At 42.2% G+C, this 20,850-nt stretch overlaps 1 protein-coding gene across 1 annotated transcript; it reads right to left on the bottom strand.

Moving 5' to 3' along the window:
• Positions 1 to 15,526: 15,526 nt before the first annotated feature.
• LOC309491508 (uncharacterized protein) lies at positions 15,527 to 19,926 on the bottom strand. The gene is made up of 7 exons (XM_082190560.1): positions 19,896 to 19,926; positions 19,507 to 19,598; positions 19,269 to 19,386; positions 16,642 to 16,737; positions 16,329 to 16,496; positions 16,025 to 16,177; positions 15,527 to 15,901 (listed from the first exon to the last, which is right to left on the bottom strand). Exons 1-7 carry the CDS (start codon positions 19,906 to 19,908, stop codon positions 15,666 to 15,668), a joined length of 876 nt encoding a protein of 291 aa, XP_082046686.1. The 5' UTR covers positions 19,909 to 19,926; the 3' UTR covers positions 15,527 to 15,665.
• Positions 19,927 to 20,850: the final 924 nt, after the last annotated feature.

Below are 20,850 nucleotides of genomic sequence, written 5' to 3' on the forward strand. Positions count from 1 at the left end.
CTGAGAACACTATATATTCAAACATAAATTATATAAGTCAATAAATCAATTTGTTCCTTGTTATAACATATGGTTCCCATTGTAAAGTTTGCAAACAATCTCTTAAGTTAATAATGTCCATCTTTAAACATTTTATATTTTAAATTAAATGTACAAGTTCATCTTTTAACATGCCCTACGGTCACAAGAGTTTCTTCTTCAATTAGCATAGCATATATTTTAATTTCCTTAATATATTATATACATTCAAAGTCCACTGAAGCCAATGAATTCTTTAATTCATAAAGATTTAAAAATATTTCAAAAGCAAAAACAACAACATTATTTTCAGTAAGTTCTTACTATAAATTATCTTTACATCCCCATTATAATAAGGTTCACACTTTGTTACATCAGTATTTGGTGGCACCACACACATTTTAAATCCTCAAAAATTAACCCAATAATTAAATCATCTTATCAGAAGTTCTCACCCTAAACGTCTCCTTAATTAAATCTAAGGTATAATCTTTTCTAACCCCAGATTTGTTTGTTACTATAGTATAATACCTTTTCACATAATACAATTAAATGAATCTTTATTCATTTACAATAATATATTTCGTTTTCTTAAATCATGTATTTATCAGTCAGTAAAAACCATAAACACAACTGGCATTATAGATGACATAAAATTATTACATTTTATGTTTACAATATCAAACACCCACTTCATAATAGTCCTTTTAGTTCTACGGTTCTTATTTTATTTATTTATTATAAATCATTAAAATAATAAAGTAATAATATTTACCAGGATTTCCCAAAAGGTTTAACTGACCCCAGCTAAGGTCTCAGTGCTGGTGGATGCAGAGCGGACGTTTCTTACTATTACAGTCTATCTTGTTGTACAGTCTATTTGACTGAATAAGAGGCATATACAAACTGTAGGACTTCTTCTGCTATTTCCACCCCCTTCTTTGAAAGGGTTCCAGATCAACACGGTCTCACCCCTATTCGTCACATACTGCCGTTTGGTCATTTTCCCCTCACGTCCAAAAGCCGACAGGCAGATGATCTGCGCCCTAAAGGGAGTGCGTCGCTTTTGGGACGTAATCGTGTCTCGGTTTGAGGATGACTTTAGAGTCAAAAGGTCCGAACTCGAGACACGCGGGGCTGACAGACAGCGCGTGTAAATCCCCCACGCGTTTTACTGATGCCAGAGCTATCAGAAAAACGGTTTTAAGCGAAAGGTATTTCAAATCCACGATTCTAATGGTTCAAAGGGAAAAGCTTTCAGGGCCTCCAAGACCAAAGAAAGATCCCAGATAGGAACCGAGGGGGGGCCGCGGGGGGTTCATCCTCCTGGCTCCCCTGAGGAAGCGGATGATGAGCTCATTTCTTCCTATTGCATGGCTGCGCGTCGTCTCAGCGAACGCTGTGATAGCTGCAACATATACTTTGAGCGTGGAGGGGGACCTGCCCTTGTCCAACAGCTCTTGTAGGAAGGAGAGCACCCGCGAAACCCCGCGTGTGCGTGGATCCAGGCTCCTAATGGCGCTCCATTTAGTGAACACTGTGTTTATGACCCCTTCTGGCAGCTCAACGGGTATCCGTTGATTACCCACGTGTGCAGAGACCAGCACTCTGGGCATGCCAAATCGATCCACCGGCTTGAGAGAGGAGATCTCTCTTGACCGGGAACGGCCAGGGGGGTGAGTGCGACAGCCTCACTAGCTCTGGGTACCATATTTGGTTCTCCCATCGCGGGGCTATGAGGAGCACTGAGTGGCGTGTTTTCCCTGACCCTCTTTATTACCTGTGGTAACAGAGAGATCGGAGGGAAAGCATACAGCGGGCGGCTGGGCCAGGTTTGGGCCAACGCATCCTCGCTTTTTGAGAAAAACCTCGGGCAATGAGCGTTGTCCTTTGACGCAAATAGGTCGACTTCCGCCCTGCCGAACAGGTGCCACAGCAGCTGGACTGTCTGAGGGTGCAGGGACCATTCTCCCAGGGGAATGTTGTACCTGGACAGTCTGTCTGGACCGACATTCAGGTGGCCAGGCACGTGCGCGGCTCTCAGCAAGCGCAACGAGTGGTGAGCCCACACTAGAAGGCGCTTCGTCAGATTGCAGAGATTCTGGATTCTGACACCGCCCTGTCGGTTCACATAGGACACCACAGACATGTTGTCCGAACGGACTAGTACGTGGGGATCCCGTATATGTGGGAGGAAAAAGCTTGAGCGCGTTTTCGACCGCTATCATCTCCAAACAGTTTATATGGAGGCATTTTTCCTGGTCCGACCACAGGCCAAAGACCGGTTTGCCCTCGAACAGAGCGCCCCAACCTAAGTTGGATGCATCCGTCGAGATAACTTTGCGGCGTGAAACGGCTCCCATTATCACTCCCTGCTGGTACCAATCGGCCGCTAACCAGGGTCTCAGCGCTGAAACGGAGCTCTGAGTCACTCTGATTCGTATGCCGCCGGCCACCCAGGCTCGGCGAGGCATACGGGCGTTCAACCAGCGTTGTAGGGGGCGCATATGTAATAGACCCAGCTGAAGCACTGCTGCAGCTGACGCCATATAACCCAGCATCCTCTGAAACGTTTTCAGGGGCGCGGCGCTGCCCAGCTGGAAAGACGCGGCCAGGCACTAGATACGGCGCGCGCGCTATATCGACAGCCGGGCCGTCATTGCCACAGAGTCCAGTTCCAAGCCCAGAAAAGGGGTTGACTGACTGGGCAGTAATGAGCTCTTGGTCCAGTTGACCGTGAGACCCAAGCTTTCCAGGTGGCTGAGAAGCACAGTTCTGTGAGAGATCAGTTCTTCCTCTGACTGTGCTAGAATCAGCCAATCGTCCAGATAGTTCAAAATTCGCATACCCTGACCTCTCAGGGCATGCGATGTGCAAAATACACATCTGCAGTCGCCTTTTTAGGGGACTGACAGAGCGAAATGCTTTGACGGCTCATATTCTCATAAAAACATTATTTTTATTTGCTGTCAGAGCCCGGATTCGAACACGGGTCTCTGGCGCAAAACCCTAGTGTTCTGCCACTGTGCCACAGGGGGAGAACACATAAGCATCCAGTAAGCGCGAGCATATAAAAGAGCATCCTGTTGTGTGTCAGCGTTCGTTTTGCAGGCGTGCATGTGTTAAAACAGGCTCGTTTACTACAATATTAGTACAGCTAAGGGCAGAATGACCTCCGGGTTCCGATAGCCGTGATGCACGGGCTCGGGAACCTGATTCGGAGGCGCGGGCGCTCTTGGTGCTTGAATACGGCGGCTCTTTACACACATTGTCCCGGTGGCTTTGGACGGGGAACATATTGTGCGAGGGACAAATACACATCTGCAGTCGCCTTTTCAGGGGACTGACGGAGCGAAACGCTTTGACGGCTCATATGCTCACAAAAACATAATTTGTATTTGCTGTCAGTGCCCGGATTCGAACACGGGTCTCTGGCGCGAAAGCCTAGTGTTCTACCACGTGCGTGTGTTAAAACCATAGGTTAAAACAGGCCCGTTTACTGCAATATTAGTATTTCCAGCCACCTGAACTTAGAGGGGGTTGAGAAATGTGTGAGAATTGGAGGTTGGTCCGGCCTCAAAACACTCTCTCTTCCTCCAGTGAGTGAGGCATTTTAGAGGCGGGTTCGCTTTCTGAAGTTAGAAAGCTGGCCGCGAGCTCGAAATGAACAGCATAATTTTTATATGCTGTTAGAGCCCGGATTCGAATACGGGTCTCTGGCGCGAAAGCCTAGTGTTCTGCCACTGTGCCACAGGGGGAGAACACATAAGCTTTCAGTAAGCGTGAGCATATAAAAGAGCGTCACGTTTTGTGTCGGCGATCGTTTGCAGGCGTGCGTGTATTAAAACAGGCTCGTTTACTGCAATATTAGTATTTCCAGCCACCTGAACTTAGAGGGGGCTGAGAAATGTGTGAGAATTGGAGGTTGGTCCGGCCTCAAAACACTCTCTCTTACTCCTTTTGCCGGTGAGTGAGGCATTTTAGAGGCGGGTTCGCTTTCTGAAGTAAGAAAGCTGGCCGCGAGCTTGGAGCGAACAGCATAATTTTTATCTGCTGCCAAGGCCTGGATTCGAAAACGGGTCTCTGGCGCGAAAGCCTAGGGTTCTGCCACTGTGCCACAGGGGGAGAACACATAAACTTTCGGTAAGCGTGAGGATAAAGAGCGTCACGTTTTGTGTCGGCGTTCGTTTTGCAGGCGTGCGTGTATTAAAACAGGCTCGTTCACTGCAATATTCGTATTTCCAGTAACCTGAACTTAGAGGGGACTGAGAAATGTGCGAGAATTGGAGGTTGGTCCGGTCTCAGCGGGACTCAGAACACTCTTTCTTTCTCCTTTTGCCGGTGAGTGAGGCATGCAGGGTGCTGAACATTGCTCGTCGTGACGGCGTTTGTTTGCAGGCGTGCATGTATTTATAACAGGCTCGTTTACTGCAATATTGATGTTACCAGAGTGACGCGTGCGAACGGGGCGCGGGGTAGCTTTCTTGTAACGTAAAGGAAGCTATCCCGTGGCCGCCCGCTTTCTGACATATCCCTTGTGAGTGGCGCCGTTTGCGCGGCTCGAACAGAGGGGAGCTTTCAGCGGCGGCGTCCTCGTCCAGCTCCTCTGCCTCATCCCCTGAAGTGGCGGCGGCGCGAATACAGAATACAGAATACACTCAGCTTAGTCAGAATACACAAAAATATCATTGCTAAAATAATATACAACTTAGGAAGAGGAAATTAAACGAAAGTAAAAAATAAATACAAAAAGCAATAAACAAAATGACAAAAGAAAATAAAATAAAACAACAGTTAAGGGGCTTCAATTAAGTTTAAGGCATCAATAAGATTAAGAAGTTTTTTTGCTGTTTTCTTCTTCATGAACAACAAGGACTTGCAATGCAAATTCTCTTTTGAAGACAGAAAAAAGAGGCTGTGTTTTTATCCATTTACATTTGTGGATGAAAAATTTACCTGAGATAATTAAAGTGTTTAAAAGCAGTTCATAGTTTTTGTCCTTCAATATAATTCCAAATGTGATATTATCTCTGGTGAAACTGGAGAGAGCCTGGAGATAAGGCTCCAGCCAATCATACATGTCACACCAAAAAGTGTTACTATAAGGGCAAAAGAAAAACAAATGATCCGTGGTCTCTATTTCCTCATCACAGAATATACAGTTGGTTAGATCAAAGTTAAAACTACGTGAGAGGAGTTCTCTTGAAGGATAAATGTCATTCATGACTTTGAAGTGAAGCTCTTTAGCTTTTGGTGATAAAGGTAACTTTAAAAAATCTGTGCGCAGTTTCTTCAGAGAAGAATGAGTGAAAATAAGAGAAGCCGCATTTCGGCTGTATTGCATTGGGTATAAAGTCAGAGTAAAAGAGATCACGGAACACTTTGTTTTGCAAAGTCCAACTACAGAACTGGTGACCAGCAATCATCAATGAAGGGAGAAGAGGAGGGTTGAGCAAATTAGGTAGTGCATTTTTTGCCATCAAAAGGAAGGCAGAAGGGATGCTTTGTATAACCATATCATAATGTTTACGATTGCACTGAAAATTTAATTTTGTACCAAAATCTTCAAAAGATAAAACATTGCCATAACTGTCCAGTAAATGTGTGACAGACCAAATGTTGTTCTCCATCCATTCATTGAAATACAGGGACTTATTCCTAAAGAGAATGAATCTGCAATTCCAGATGGGAACATCATGGGGAGTAAAATTGTGCTTGTACAATAGTTTCCAAAATAACAGAACTTGTGAATGGAATGCAGACAGCTTTACAGGAAGTTTTGGAATAACAAAATCACAGCGCAAAAGTAAATCAATACCCCTGGAGACATAATACCAGAAGCTATTACTGTTTGCTAGAAAGCATCTTAACCATTTAATCTTACAATCAAAGTCTATGGCTTGTAGTCCACCATCTTCATAGTCTTTCACTATAGTTGCTTTTTTTCAGATAATGTGGTTTTCTTTTCCAGATGTAATCAAAGTTTAATGTATTGATGGACTTAGCGGCTTTTTTGGGGATAGACAGAGAAAAGGCTGGGTAAATACACCTTGAAAGGCTTTCCATTTTTGGTTATAAAGATTCGACCAAACAGAGAAAGATCTCTATTTAACCATCTGTCTAATCTTGATTTACATTCATCCAGTTTGTTCCATACATTTAATGTTTCACTCAACTTAGTATCTTTAGTTATATGAATACCAAGTGTTTGACTGCAGTTTTAATAGGGATACCATAACCTGCCTCAAGGTGGCAGTCATGTATAGATAACAACTCACACTTTTTTAGATTCAGTATTAACCCAGATGCTTTTGAGAATGAGTCTATAGTTTCTATAACCTTTGGAACCTGCTCAACATTTTTAAGAAATAGAGTGGTGTCGTCAGCCAGCTGACTTATAACTACTTGGTTATCAAAGACATTTAACTGTTCAATATCTGAATTTTTAATGAGGATTGACAACATTTCAGCTGCAATTATGAAGAGTGATGGCAAAGCCATCATCTTTAACATGCTCATTATACTCAAGTAGATCAAAGGACAAGGCGAACATTATTGTGTATTGATCTACCTCTCATAAATCCTGATTGAGTGTCACTTATTATTTGAGGAAGACCCTCTTTAAGACGATTTGAGAATATGTGTGTTAGCAATTTATAATCATTATTTAATAATGTTATCGGTCTCCAATTGTCCAAGACTTTGGGATCTTTGTTTGGTTTTGGAATGAGAACAATTACACCTTGCCTAAACGTCTCTGGAAGTGAATGGTTAATTAAAGCTTCTTTAAGTGTTTATTCATTTATCTGGGGAATAAAACTTAAATTTTATTAAAGAAAGCCTCTGATGCATCAGCTGAGAATCTAGAAGAATCTAGATTACTGTAAAAGGAATAAACTTCATTGATTATAGTTTTAGGATCAGAGCATTCATTTTCATTAACCTCCTCAGACCCCCTGTCCACATCGTCCACATACGTGGACATCACATTTTTGGCTGTGTGTGTTGGAGAATTTTCCCTTGATTCATGTCTAAGTATGATGCAATGAAAAATGAAAAGCATGAAAAAATAGGTCTGAAAAGGATGAGAGAATGGAAAAATACCCAGTATGCAAGGTGTCAAAATACTGTATGAAACAAAGCACCATTATGTGAGGTTTGATCAATAGAGAAGACAGTTCTAACTGTGTCAGGGTCACCAGGCGTGACAGAGGGGAAGAGATAGATTTGAGGGTGCCCATTGGGCACCTAGCGATAAGAAAAAAGTATAAGACATGAACACTGGCCAATGTAACTTTAGATGTCCGGATGGCCAGCCGGCTTCTCACTTTGTTGCTTGTCAATAAAGTTAATTCTTCTGACCTGGAACCTCGACTCTGAGAAACTTCTTTGAGACCTGAACCAAAAAAAACTATGAATTTGCCACAACATAATTGGTGAGCCAGCCAGGAGTGGACGAGGGGTCGAGGAGTGGCCACGGTGGGCGTGCTGGCAGAGGCCTCACAAAACAAAGGCGCGCCATAAAATAAGGTAAGCAAATTTTTGCTTATATTTGTTTTGTGTTGCCCCTGGTAAGCTAACGCCCGGTTGGTGACTGCCTCGGTTGATGACTGCCTTAAATAAAAGACTCCACCAAAAAGAACCTAAAAGTGATAAAAGATAAGGAGGTAAAAGGAGGGTAGGTTCCAGGTTATGAGAAACAGTGCATGCAGTAATTGTTTGTCTGTCTATACGCAGGTGCGTATTCCATTCGCATGAAGGTGCATTGTACACGTGTGCGTCACGGTATTTTATGTGAAAAGTGCCTTTGTAAAATTATATGTTGTATTGTCCCTAAACGCAGAAGGTGCGTTTTAACGTGAGAAGCACGTTATTTGTGTACGCGAAAAGTGCGTGCCCACGCGAGAAGCGCGTGTCTCAAACGCAGAAGGTGCGTTTTAACGTGAGAAGCACGTTATTTAAATACGCAAGGGCGTATTCCATTCGCATGAAGGTGCATTGTACAGCGTCACGGTATTTTACGCGAAAAGTGCGTTTGCAAAATTATATGTTGTATTGTCCACAACGCAGGAGGTGCGTTATAACGAGAGAAGCACTTTATTGTTAGTCTTATCTGTTGTATTGTGTGCGCACGTGATCTGTTTTATGTGAGGAGAAAAGTGGTTTGTGTTTGTATGTCTAAGTGATTTTTCATCTTAAATATAAAGGAGAAAAGACGTTTCGGAGAAAATTAGCAAAAGTAATAATAATAATAATACTAGGGCTGGACCCGAATATTCGAATATTCGTTCGGTGGGTTTGTATTCGATTTGAAAATTTGACATTCGAATATTCGTTTTTTTTTGTTTTTTTTTGCACACCTGGGATCCCCCGCGAAACGGTTCTCATTCGCGCTTGAATAAGGCCGGCGACACACTGGCTGCGTGGAGTGAGCGTCTCAGCTGCGTGGCGTGTCCGTTTTTATTTCGGCTCCCATGTTAACAGGTTGGAGTTTGCACACTGCCTGCGTGAGACACGCGTCTCAGGCGCGGCTCAAGCCATGCGGAAAACGTGCATGCTAGAAATAGAACCGACCCCAGTGTTCCAGCAACGGGAGTGTTCTCTGGCTAGAGCGCAGAACAGTGGAGTTTGTATGGACCGAAGTGCATGCCTGAGCTTGTGTTTTGGGTTAAGCTGCGTTGCTTTGACATTGTGGAAAATAGAATAATAGAAACAAAATGTATTAGCCTTTTTACCCGTTATTATCAATCTAAATTAATCTCGTTTTTAATTTAAATTAATTTCGTTTTTTCTTTATTTAAATTTCGTTTTTCTTTATTTAAATTTCGTTTTTTCCTTTATTTAAATTTCGTTTTTCTTTATTTAAATTTCGTTTTTTCCTTTATTTTAAATTTCGTTTTAAATACAAAATTGAATTCTTTATTTAAATTTCATTTTTCTTTATTTAAATCTACTGTGTCAGTAATTTGTTAATCAGAAAAATATTAGACTACCTTAAAAGTATTGCTTAATTTAACAGACCTGTGTGCGTGCGTTTTATATCACTAGTGCAGTGTCCGTTATCGGAGCATAAAAAGCCCTGCCCGCGTGAGGCGCGCCGCTTCCCACTCGCGCTGTTCTGTAGTTTATTAAAAGTTTATTAATTCTGAATGTGTCACGTCTCGCATGTCCATCTATATTGCACCAAATGCGACACTGCACTCCCTGTGAAGTCGATTGGATAAACGGTTCTCGAAATAATCAAAATGCAAACGGACATACCGACACATAGGGAATACTGCCTTTATTAGAGAGAAGAATATGTTCAGCCCCCTCTCTCCGAAGCTTCGAATATTCGATGTTCATTACTACCGAAGCTTCGAAGCTCAAAAAATGGTATTCGGACCAGCCCTAAATAATACCTTATATTTATAATGTGTTTTTCAAAAAAAAAAAAAAAAAAAGTGTTATAAACTAAGAGTTAGAAATTATATTTGAGCAGACTTCATAGAAAGGACGGAGACGCAGAGATAGTGCTTTTTAACTGAGTTCTGTGTTCTGCATAAAATCACACTTGAGCCACTGTCCCGAAATTGTTACAAAGTGACCTTGGCACCGCTCAGTGAGAAAAAAAGGGAGTAATTAGGCTGAGAAAGCTGAGACAGACAAAGGCACATAAAAATAAAACTCTTACAAGAAATAATTTTTGAATCAGAGTTATTAAAAGTTTAATGGATGATAAAACAAAAATTGATGACAGGAAAAAAATAAAAAAATAAATCAAGATATCAATGAACTGAGAAAATTCCCCAAAATGGGCTTTGTCGGCTGTTTGGCCATCTTCCGGACTGTAAGCGTGATCCGGATAGGGAAACACAGCCCATATTGTCAAAAGTTTGATTGATTGACTTTGTCTTTTCATTTGTTACAAGAAAAATAGAAAAAATTATAAATAAGTGTGTGAGAGCGGCTTTGCGTGTGAGTGTGACACTGTGTGAGTGTGTGTATGAAATCCAGGGTGTACGAGTGTACGTGTGTCACTCGCAGAGTGGCACTGCGTGTGTGTGAGTGTCTCTGTGCGCGGCTGTATGTATGAGTGTACGTTATAGCAGACTGAAAGCGTTTGTATTGGGATAAAGAAATAAGGAGGGAGAGAAGTGACAGATTTTTTTTTTTTTTTCACCTTTTGACACCTGAAGAAAAGTACACATGTGGTCTAGAGTGAGAGATTTTTACGAGGCAGAGGAGACTAGATTGCGGAAAGAAGAATGATTTTCAAGAGGCATTAAAACTAACCAAAGGTATTAAGAATCACTTCTGGTTAGAATAGATAATGAAGGACAGAGACAGGAGTTAACAGACCAAGGGAAGGATGAGCTTTTGAAAAAATTGACAGGAATAACAAATTTGAACCAGGTTGAACGAAAATGGCCCTTAGTGGATTGGCATGATATGATAAAGAAAACAGTTAACTCTTGAAGACCTGAGACCACACTTGAACAGATTTGACCTTCCCAAAACTACTACCTTTTGGATTCATTGCTGACAAAATCAGAAATAAAGCTAAATCCATTGTACATCCCATACCTGAAAGGAAATGCCTGGTATACTTGGCCTTGGGGTTTTGGAGGAGCCATGATTTTGAGGAACATGTATATGGTAGTGAGCTCAAGGCCAGAAAAGTGGGAAAGTGACACAATCGTTAAAGTCAGACAGGGAGGAGAAATCAGACCAGCACAGGTAGATAATTGGACACTGGAAAAACTGGTGGTAGTGGTAGTTTTGAGGAGCAACCCCAAACATACCAGTCATATGTTGGTAGAAATTCATGAAAAAGACAGAAGTGCAGTCAGTTGTCAAAAAAGAGCAGTCAGTAACAACTGAGAATGTTGCAACGATGGACAAATAGGAGAGGAAACGGGGAGACAAATCTTAAACAAAAAAAAAATGTAATTAGAAATAATTTGGCTTTGCCTCTTCATTGTTACAAGAAAAAATTAAGTAAAAGTGTGTGTGGGTGTAAAATGCACAGATTAGGACTGTTTGAAAAAGAACGATATTCATTTATAAAGAGAAACTAGAATTATGAAAGAACACTTGTTTCTCTCTCATATAGCAAAAGTAAATGGTGGCTGTGATATGAGAAAGAGAGGCAGAAAGGAGGGGCTGCCCCTGACAGAGAGAGGAGGGGCTGCAAGAAGAAAGTGAGACTGCATGTGTGTGTGTGTTCTCTGTTAAAATCTCTGTTACCATAAATTACATGTTTATCTCTGTAAAGCTGCTTTGAAACAATCTACATTGTTAAAAGCGCTATATAAATTACTTGACTTGACTTGTGTGAGGAAGGAAAGGAGGGAGACAGAGAGAAAGAGTTCACCTTTCCTAGTTCTGACTAGCATATAAACCAGAAAGTGAGCAACCATTTCCAACATACACTTTGAACAACACTTTGAGAGATTTTATTTGTAACTGTCGTCCCCACCAGTGGACCTGTAATAGAGGAACTGCATTTTTAAAATACCTGAGAAAGACTAATGAAATATCTTAATAAATGTCTGACCACCAATGTCTGAAAACTAGAATAACACACTGATAATAATTAAGATTATAATGGCATCAACACCTGTAGAGATACCAAGATCAGAATATTAATTTTGCAGAGATACTATAGGACAACCCTCCAAAAATGTGGAAAGAAGCCTAAAAACAAAATGACCAGCTGAGGGAACATTAGATGTGGATATGTGCAGAGACACTGAAACATTCGTAAAACATAAATAAATAAAAAGGTATTCAAAACAGTTTACTAAGAGATCAAGTAAGACAAATTTCACAAATACCAGGGAAACACCAATACAAATAATTGATAAGAAATTAACCTGAAAGAAAATATAAAAATTGCTTAAATGTTAGTTGACCGGTCTATGGGGGAATTAAATTAATAAGCAGGCCTAACAGGGATTGATATGGAGGATTGCGCAAACTAGTGGCCATCAAAAACACTGGAGTTTTCTCCTTAGTATAAGTGGTTTGTGTAGTTACCAGAGGAAAATCAAATAATTGATAAAAAGGTTTATAGAAATATCTGACATTTAGAGATAAAATATATATATAGAGAGAGAGAGACACATGCTAGATGTGGGTATGATTGACCGGTTATATAAAGACATGGCCTGTGAAGCATCTTGTTGTCCCTGCGAGACAGTTTTAAATTTGAGCCATTGCAGAAATTGAGATCTTTGGATTCCGTTAACTTAAAATAACTTGTGCATTGTCTTGAATGAGCAGGATTGGGTGATCACGCTAAACAGACATTTTTAACAGCCATACTGTATTATACACATTTCACAGTAATGAGACTCATTGATTTAATCCTAAAATGCTTGAGAGAGTAGGGATCGATATAACGAGTGATAAAAATACTATATATGTGACTGAAAATAAGGCAACTTAGACAGATTGAAAGGCTGCTATTTTCTGCAAACTGCAAAGAAGAAAAATGCTTGCTCTTTTCTGCAAAGAAGAACTTGCTTTATTAGAATTGCATGGGGAAACTGCTGTTATCAACCAGATGAGACTTCTGAAATTCAGGGACAATTGAAAGAGATGGTTGCAGAATTTATAAAGGATGAATTTGATTAATGCGGATCTCTGAGTGTTCAATTTCCAGATGACACCAGACAGCACTTGGGACGGCTCCCTCAACATAACCAACAGCAACTGGACTGTGCAACAAGTGAGAGCGAGAAACATAAGGACACGGCTGCAGAGAAAAGAAGAGGCGTTCGGTTGGTGGGCCTTCATCCCCTCTGGAAGAGGAAGCTGAAACTTCTGAGGGGCTGGTATGGACAAAGACTGTGTTGATGCAGAAACAACCAAGAAAACATCCTGCCATCATGCAAAATCATCATGCAGACTCCGTGGCTTGGCCAAAAGCCAGACCGAGGAGAGGCAGAGAGACAACAGCATCCAGAGTCAAACCACTATGTCCCAACATGACACCAGACCCCTGAATGCCAACAAAGACTGACAGATCAAGTGCATCGGATGAGGAGGGAAACACTCAGACAGCAGCCCAACCAGTTCAACTGATCGCTGGTCCAAGCAGAAGGACTGCATCCTTTACTGAGTGGGCACAGGTGATGCGTTTTCAATGATCACTACAGAGACCGCTTCAGATTTCATTGATTGGCCATATTAATTGTATTTTGATTATTCACTGGTCCAGCAGCAGTTCTCTATATTCTGTGAAGCTGACACTCTCTATTTGCTTTCTTTCAATAGACATTAGTCCAGATGTAAGCATTAAAAAAAAATGGGAGGGGAAGTGTTTGCATGACTCAATAATTAACTACAACTGACGCTGAACTTAGCATAGTGAGGGACTACTACTGCATTAACCAACTAGGGGTAAGTGCATAATTAGATAATTGATGATGTTGTCCATTGAACAGAGAGCTTTTGGGCTCAGCTTTATAAGCTTGATTGATACTGAGCTCTCTATCAGGAAAAAAAGAGGACATAATATGTTCAACAACAAAACATATGGATGATAAAGCTATGGTGCTGGTCACTCCATCTTGGTCAATAGTTATTTTTTTTAGGTTTAGAAATAAAAATAGTAACTACACAAATTACAAACACGTGATATCACAAATGCTGTCATTACCAGGGATTACACGATGTTAATATTGTTGGTCATGAATTCGAGATTATGCTAAAATCTCCAGTCATTTAAAAGAGCGTCTGAAAATAGGTCTGAAAAGGATGAGAAAATGGAAAAATACCCAGACATGCAGAGTGTTGAAATACTGTATGAAACAAAGCACCATTATGTGGGGTTTGACCAATAGAGAAGACATGTCTAACTGTGCCAAGGTCACCAGGCGTGACAGAGGGGAAGAGATGGATTTGAGGGTGCCCATTGGGCACCTAGCGATAAGAAAAAGTATAAGACATGAACACTGGCCATTGTAACTTTAGATGTCCGGATGGCCAGCCGGCTTCTCACTTTTGGCGCTTTTCCACTGCATGGTACGGTACGGTTCGGTTCGGTACGGCACGCTTTGGCGCTTTTCCACTGCATGGTACGGTACGGTTCGGTTCAGTACGGCTCACTTATGACGCATTTCCACTGCATGGTACGGTACGGTACGGCTCGCTTCGGGTCCAAGCGTACCGTACCGATACTAAAATGTGACGTGAAAACACTGCAGATCACTGATTGGTCAGACAGAATCATCACTACCAGCGTCATTGTATTTACAACACGAGACACTAAACCCGCTAGATTTAAATAGCCAGTAGACAACAGCCAACACTATAGCGCCTGTTTTAAAAGTATTTGCTTAAAAAAAAAAAAAGAGTATAAACTTAAAAAAAAGAAATGGCTGAATCGTGGTCAGTGGACGAGGTGCAGACGTTCCTCTCGTTGGTTGCCGAGGAGCGGATGGGGAAACCCGGAATGAAAAATTCGCATTTAATATGATGATGTCATGGCAGTAGAGACGGCAACTATAACGATCAGTCACACCCACTTTGAAGCGGTACTAACTGCAGTGGAAAAGCAACCGAGCTAAAGCGAACCGAACCGTGCCGTACCGAGCCGAGTCGTACCACGCAGTGGAAAAGCGAAGCGAGTCGAACCGTACCGAGCCGTACCATGCAGTGGAAAAGCGCCATCAGTTGCTTGTCAATAAAGTTAATTCTTCTGACCTGGAACCTCGACTCTGAGAAACTTCTTTGAGACCTGAACCAAAAAGAACTATGAATTTGCCACAACAATGGTAGGCCTCAATTTGGGGACAACCTATCAGAGTATGACCCCGATTGGCCCATAGGTGGCGCTACAGCAACCAAAAGTACAAAATCGCTCATAACTCAAGTGCCTTACACCACTGTGATCCCTGGCTCAAGGCGGACAAAATGGTTATCTCCAAATTCGATTTAGGCAGGAAAAATGTTCTGCTGTCGCATTTTGTCCAAAACCTACTTTTGCGAACTAGTCCCTGGTTTTTCGCCCGATCGAAACCAGACCAGTCTAGGACAATTCTCTGGACTCTCTAGATCAATAATTATCGAAAAAGTTTAACTTTTGCATTTGGGTGGCTGTAACAGGGCCTTAAAGGCCTTAACTGCTTGAACCCCGATAAATGCTGCTTGCAGCTTTAATTTATATAGCGCTTTTAAGCATGTAGATTGTTACAAAGCAGCTTTACAGAGATACATGTATAATTTATGGTAACAGAGATTGTTTTGGCTTTATAGTGGTTCTTTAATAAAGTAATTTTTTAGTGTGTGAGTGTGTGAGTGAGTGTTGAGAGTGAGTGAGTGTGTGTGTGTGTGTGTGTGTGAGAGAGTGTGTGAGAGAGTGTGTGTGAGTGTGTGTGAGAGTGTGTGTGTGTGTGAGTGAATAGTGAGTGAGTGAGTGTGTGTGTGTTTGTGTGTGTGTCTGAGAGTGAGAGTGTGTGAGAGTGTGTGTGTGTGTGTGTGTGTCTGTGTGTGTGTGTGTGTGTGCGAGTAAGTGAGTGAGTGAGTGAGTGGTGTTGAACCAGTGATTGGAGCTCTGTGAAAGGTGTTAACAGGCCTGCAGGCACAACTGGGAGACAAAGAATGCTAGCTCTACTAAGAGCTCAATTGAAAGTATCTACCGATCTATATATTGCAAGTCAGTCTTCTGCTGTGTCTTCCTCTTCTTCTGTAAATTCATCCTCCTCGTCTTCCTCCTCCTCACTGCTGTCTTCGTTTGTATGGTCATCTTCTGTGTAATGGAAATAGTCATTGTCAAGTTGATCCCTGAAGATCAAGGTGTACGTTCTCTTGACTTCTTGCAGGTGATGTGTAATGTGATGTAGTCTGCTACGCAGGCCTCTGCTTCCCTCCTTGGACAGCGTCTGTGAACAGCCTTACAAGAGATTGCAGAATATATTTTATTTGAAAAATAAAAATGACATGACAAAGCACTGGTATGCAGTTTACCATCATTCATGAATTCAGTGTGAGGGGGAAATGTTATTTGACTACTTACTTAAATGGCTTCCGGTGTCAATGACAGTTTGCAACTCCTCAACTTTACTCTGCAAGTTACGACAATGCTGCGTTATCTCACAAAGGAGGATGTCTTTTTCTTCCACCAGTCTACTCACAAGCATCACCTGGTCAAACATCTTTCTAATCCCAGCTGTAGACAAAACATAAAAATGGAAACAAGTAACAGTTTACGCTGATTACAAACTGATCCCTTCTCTTGTAATCATAATGCAACTTCAAACCGCTGTCAATGTAAGAGTAATCTTTAAGAGTTCAACTGTGTTGAAATTGTCAGGTCTGACCATTTGGTTCATCCTCCCAGGGCCAGATGTAGCCTCCTCTTCCACTGGTTGCCTCCTCAGGGTCAGTTTTCTGGTCCGATGAACTGTTGTACAGTGAGATGGCTTCTGTCAGGTTGTCTTTAAGTGTGGATATCTGCCGTCTTTCCCTAAGTTTTTGGGTACTATTGCCTGCAACATGAGTGTGCAAGAAAACATATCCATAACAATCATGCCAACCTTATTGATATGAAAATCTTCTTCACTGACATGATGTGGAGGAGACAGGGGAATGCTCAAATGGTGTAGGTCATTTTGGAGCTAACATTATACAGACCGTTACGAGAATGTAGATCTTTCCTCTTCTGCTGCAAACTGAGAAACAGTCCCACGATTTTGCTCTGCTGTTTCTCCAGGCTTCCTTTACCTTTGCCTAAGATGGAAAATTATGTTTTTCTTGTTACCCTGTACATGCCCTTGAAAAGGCCCTTTAATCATCTGCTTTCATCACCTATAGTTGCGTTTGCATCTAACTCATTTGCATATTGTACGCGCATTCATGAAAATGTGGCTTACGAACACGTGCATCTGCTTGCTTTTCCATCCATGTGTTATGTGCATTAAGAATTACTTTTTCTTAAAGACGTTTAACCAGCTGTACCATTAAAACATGAGGTGTCACAATACAACAAATGTGAATGTATGCAAATAAACTGTTTACATCAACTTAATTCCAACTACAAATTACCATCCCCCCGATCTGTGGAGAATCAACAACTGGCTGACACTCTCAATGCATTCTATTGCAGGTTTGAGAAGCCCAGACTCACACCTCACACCCGCTCTGATGTGCACTTCACACATCCACCATCACCTCCTGCAACCCCTCTCCTCCCCCCTTCTGCCATCCAACCTGAGCTTAAGGTCTGTGTGGAGGACGTGAGCCGAGTCTTCAAAAAACAGAAGACTAGGAAAGCTTCAGGCCCAGACGGCATCTCATCTGCTTGTCTAAAAGCCTGCGCTGACCAACTGGCCCCAGTCTTCGCGCAGATCTTCAACAGATCATTGGAGCAGTGTGAAGTTCCCTGCTGCTTCAAACGCTCCACTATCATTCCGGTTCCCAAAAAACCTAAAATCACTGGACTTAATGACTACAGACCTGTCGCTCTCACGTCTGTGGTCATGAAGTCGTTTGAAAGACTGGTGTTGGCCTATCTGAAGGACATCACTGGACCCCTTCTGGATCCCTTTCAGTTTGCTTACAGAGCAAACAGGTCTGTGGATGATGCAGTCAACATGGGACTGCACTATATCCTGCAACATCTTGACAGACCTGGGACTTATGCACGGATCTTATTTGTGGACTTCAGTTCGGCCTTCAATACCATCATCCCTGATCTTCTCACAGCCAAACTGACTCAGCTCTCCATGCCATCCTCAATCTGTCAGTGGATCTCCAGCTTCCTGACAGACCGGCAGCAGCGAGTGAGACTGGGGAAGCTCACATCCAGGACCCTCACCATCAGCACTGGCGCCCCCCAAGGGTGCGTTCTCTCCCCACTGCTCTTCTCCCTGTACACTAATGACTGCACTTCTAAAGACCCCTCTGTCAAGCTCCTGAAATTTGCAGACGACACCACCGTCATCGGTCTCATCCAAAATGGTGACGAGTCTGCTTACAGACTGGGGGTTGAACAGCTGGCTGTCTGGTGCAGCTATAACAACCTTGAGCTGAACACGCTCAAAACAGTGGAGATGATTGTGGATTTCAGGAGAAAATCCCCAGCACTCCCCCCTCTCACCATCATGAACAGCACTGTGGAAGCAGTGGAGTCATTCAGGTTCCTGGGCTCTACCATCTCTCAGGACCTGAAGTGGGCAAATCACATTGACTCCATTGTGAAAAAGGCCCAGCAGAGACTGTACTTCCTTCGCCAGCTGAAGAAGTTCAATCTGCCACAGGAGCTGCTGATCCAGTTCTACTCAGCCGTCATTGATTCTGTTTTAAGCACTTCCATCACTGTCTGGTTTGGTTCAGCTACCAAATCGGACATCAGGAGACTACAACGGACAGTCCGGACAGCAGAGAGGATTATTGGTGCCCCCCTGCCAACCCTCCAGGACCTGTACTCTTCCAGAGTGAGGAAGAGAGCAGGTAAAATCATCACAGACTCCACTCACCCTGGACACCCCCTGTTTGAACTGTTACCGTCAGGACGGCGACACAGATCACTGGCCACAAGAACATCCAGGCACAGGAACAGTTTCTTTCCACAGGCCATTTCCCTTCTGAACACTTAACATGCCCCCCAAGGCATATGCCTGCAAGTGCAATACTCCCACTGTCTAGTGCAATATTCTCTTAACTCAGGTGATATTTATATTTATATTATTCATACTACTCAAAATACTGTAAATATGTTCATAATCTGTAACATGCACTAGACTCCCACTGTCTAGTGTAATATTCTCTAACTCAGGTGATATTTATATTTATATTATTCAAACTTCTCAAAATACTGTAAATATGTTCATAATCTGTAAATGTTTATTCAGACTAAACCCAACTGTGACCCCTTTTTTTTACTTTTTATACTATTTTTTTTATTTATTTTTTTTTATACTATTTTATTCTTAGAATTTGTATTACTATGTTTCTTGTTGTATTTGTATTTGTATATGTGCACTGGAAGCTTCAGTACCAAGAAAAATTCCTTGTGGGTGCAAGCACACTTGGCAATAAAGCTCTTTCTGATTCTGATTCTGATTCTGATTCTGATCATACCTTATGCGCATCAAGAGTTAATTCAACCCCCTCTAGCGAATCAATTATCTATGTGCATTATGCATTATGTGCATTTCACGTGTTTCCAACCGGGATTTCTTATTTGAATAGTTCCAATGTGCATTAAAAGGTTGGATGGAAAAGCAACTATTGACTGGTTATCAGCATTGTTGTCGTACCTCTTAGTGCCCACTCTTTCACATCTGTCACCCACTGGTCTTGTGTTTCTGGTGTGCAGTTCAGCTGTGCCATCAGTTCATTGAGTTTTTGTTCCTCTATCTGTTTTTTCTGTACCACCTACAAAAAGAATAGCAATCCACAAAAAAAAACACAATAAATAACCAAAAAGACACTACATGAACATAATGCAACATATTCTGACTAGAACGCTATTTCGGTTAGGATTTTTGTGTAGACCTTGTGATATCGTTGGCTGAGTGTGATGTGCAAGGTTTCTGTTTTCCTCTGGTTCCACCCAAGCACGTGTATAGTGATTATGTCCATCCTGGCTGTAAAGCAATTCATACACATATTTACACAACAACTAATACTAATTACAATGCTATTTCTTGGATATGAGGTACAGCTATGGTTTGGCCAAACTTGTGTACAGTAGATCCCTAGTAGGCTACCTGTGGGTGATGGTCTGTAGGACTGTGAATAATGAAACCATGGAGAATAGTGAACTGATTGTGTGATGTTTTTTGGGCTGTGATCAAGTGTAAGCTACTGAAACAGCAGATATTGGGTGTACAGATGGAGGGTTCCACTGTTCATTTTTTCATGTTCTACACGATAATACTTACCAGCTTTTGTCATGTACTTGGTAGTCAAAGCCACCTTGGAGAGGAAGCTATTTACCTCTTCTAGAGACCATTGTACCTCTTCACCAAGGGTATTACCCGCTCCAGTTTGGGTGTTGCTTCACACTTTGCAGAGTGGGCTTTGGTGTGGAGCAGCGAAAGTAGCGGCTTCATGTTGAGGAGCCGCCCAAACTCCCTAAACTGGCCCTCCACCCGCTGCAGATAGGGCCAGTATCTACACATCTGATCAGTGCAAAAAAAATGTACGTTATGGCGGCTTGCCAGGTCCTGCTGTAGATAAAGTGGGTAGGCGAATACTTTGCCACGGTACATATTGAGTCCCCTCAAGAAAAAGCCATGCCGGCACACAGCGATCTCCATGCCTTCCTCATCTAGGCGATCACTAGCTTTTTTTGACACTTCCTTTGCTGCTACCCATGTTGAGTTGCCACAGGTGGCTCTTCCAGGTGTCTAAAACACAATTACACAAACAAAGGAAACAGACATCTTGCAATATATGCAGACATTCATTTAATAGACAAAATATTACACCTATTGACATGTTCGTTATTGCAAATATCCTCACATGCTATCTACTTCATGGGTCACCAAACTAAGGCCCGCGGGCCGACTCAGGCCCGCCGCCCCCCTTTGACTGGCCCCCCAGCCCATCTGCCCCCCACTACTTGAAACGGCCCTATGAGGCTATCCCCAAAAGTCGTCATGGCCTATTTTTTTTAATTGCTTTTTGGAAAATAATAACATGTCTGCATCTGGTATTTTGTTGATTTTTTCAGTTACATTTTTTCGAATTTTCGTCACCCGACATGCTCGAGATCAAGCAGTGACAGACAACGCACGCGCAGAGAACTGTCAGATAACTGTCAGTGTTCAGGACAGAAAAATGGTAATCTCTACTACACAATGAGGCCTGCTGGTGGTCATTTTGGTCTGGGTC

This window comes from Leuciscus leuciscus (genome assembly GCF_965113295.1).
Source record: "Leuciscus leuciscus genome assembly, contig: HAP1_SCAFFOLD_296, whole genome shotgun sequence".
Lineage (NCBI taxonomy): Eukaryota > Metazoa > Chordata > Actinopteri > Cypriniformes > Leuciscidae > Leuciscus > Leuciscus leuciscus.

Coding starts and splice junctions, on each gene's coding strand:
- LOC309491508 (XM_082190560.1), bottom strand. Junction 19,387..19,506: donor TCAGCCAACGATATCACAAG/GTCTACACAAAA, acceptor TTCTTTTTGTAG/GTGGTACAGAAAAAACAGAT. Junction 16,497..16,641: donor AGATCTACATTCTCGTAACG/GTCTGTATAATG, acceptor CTCATGTTGCAG/GCAATAGTACCCAAAAACTT.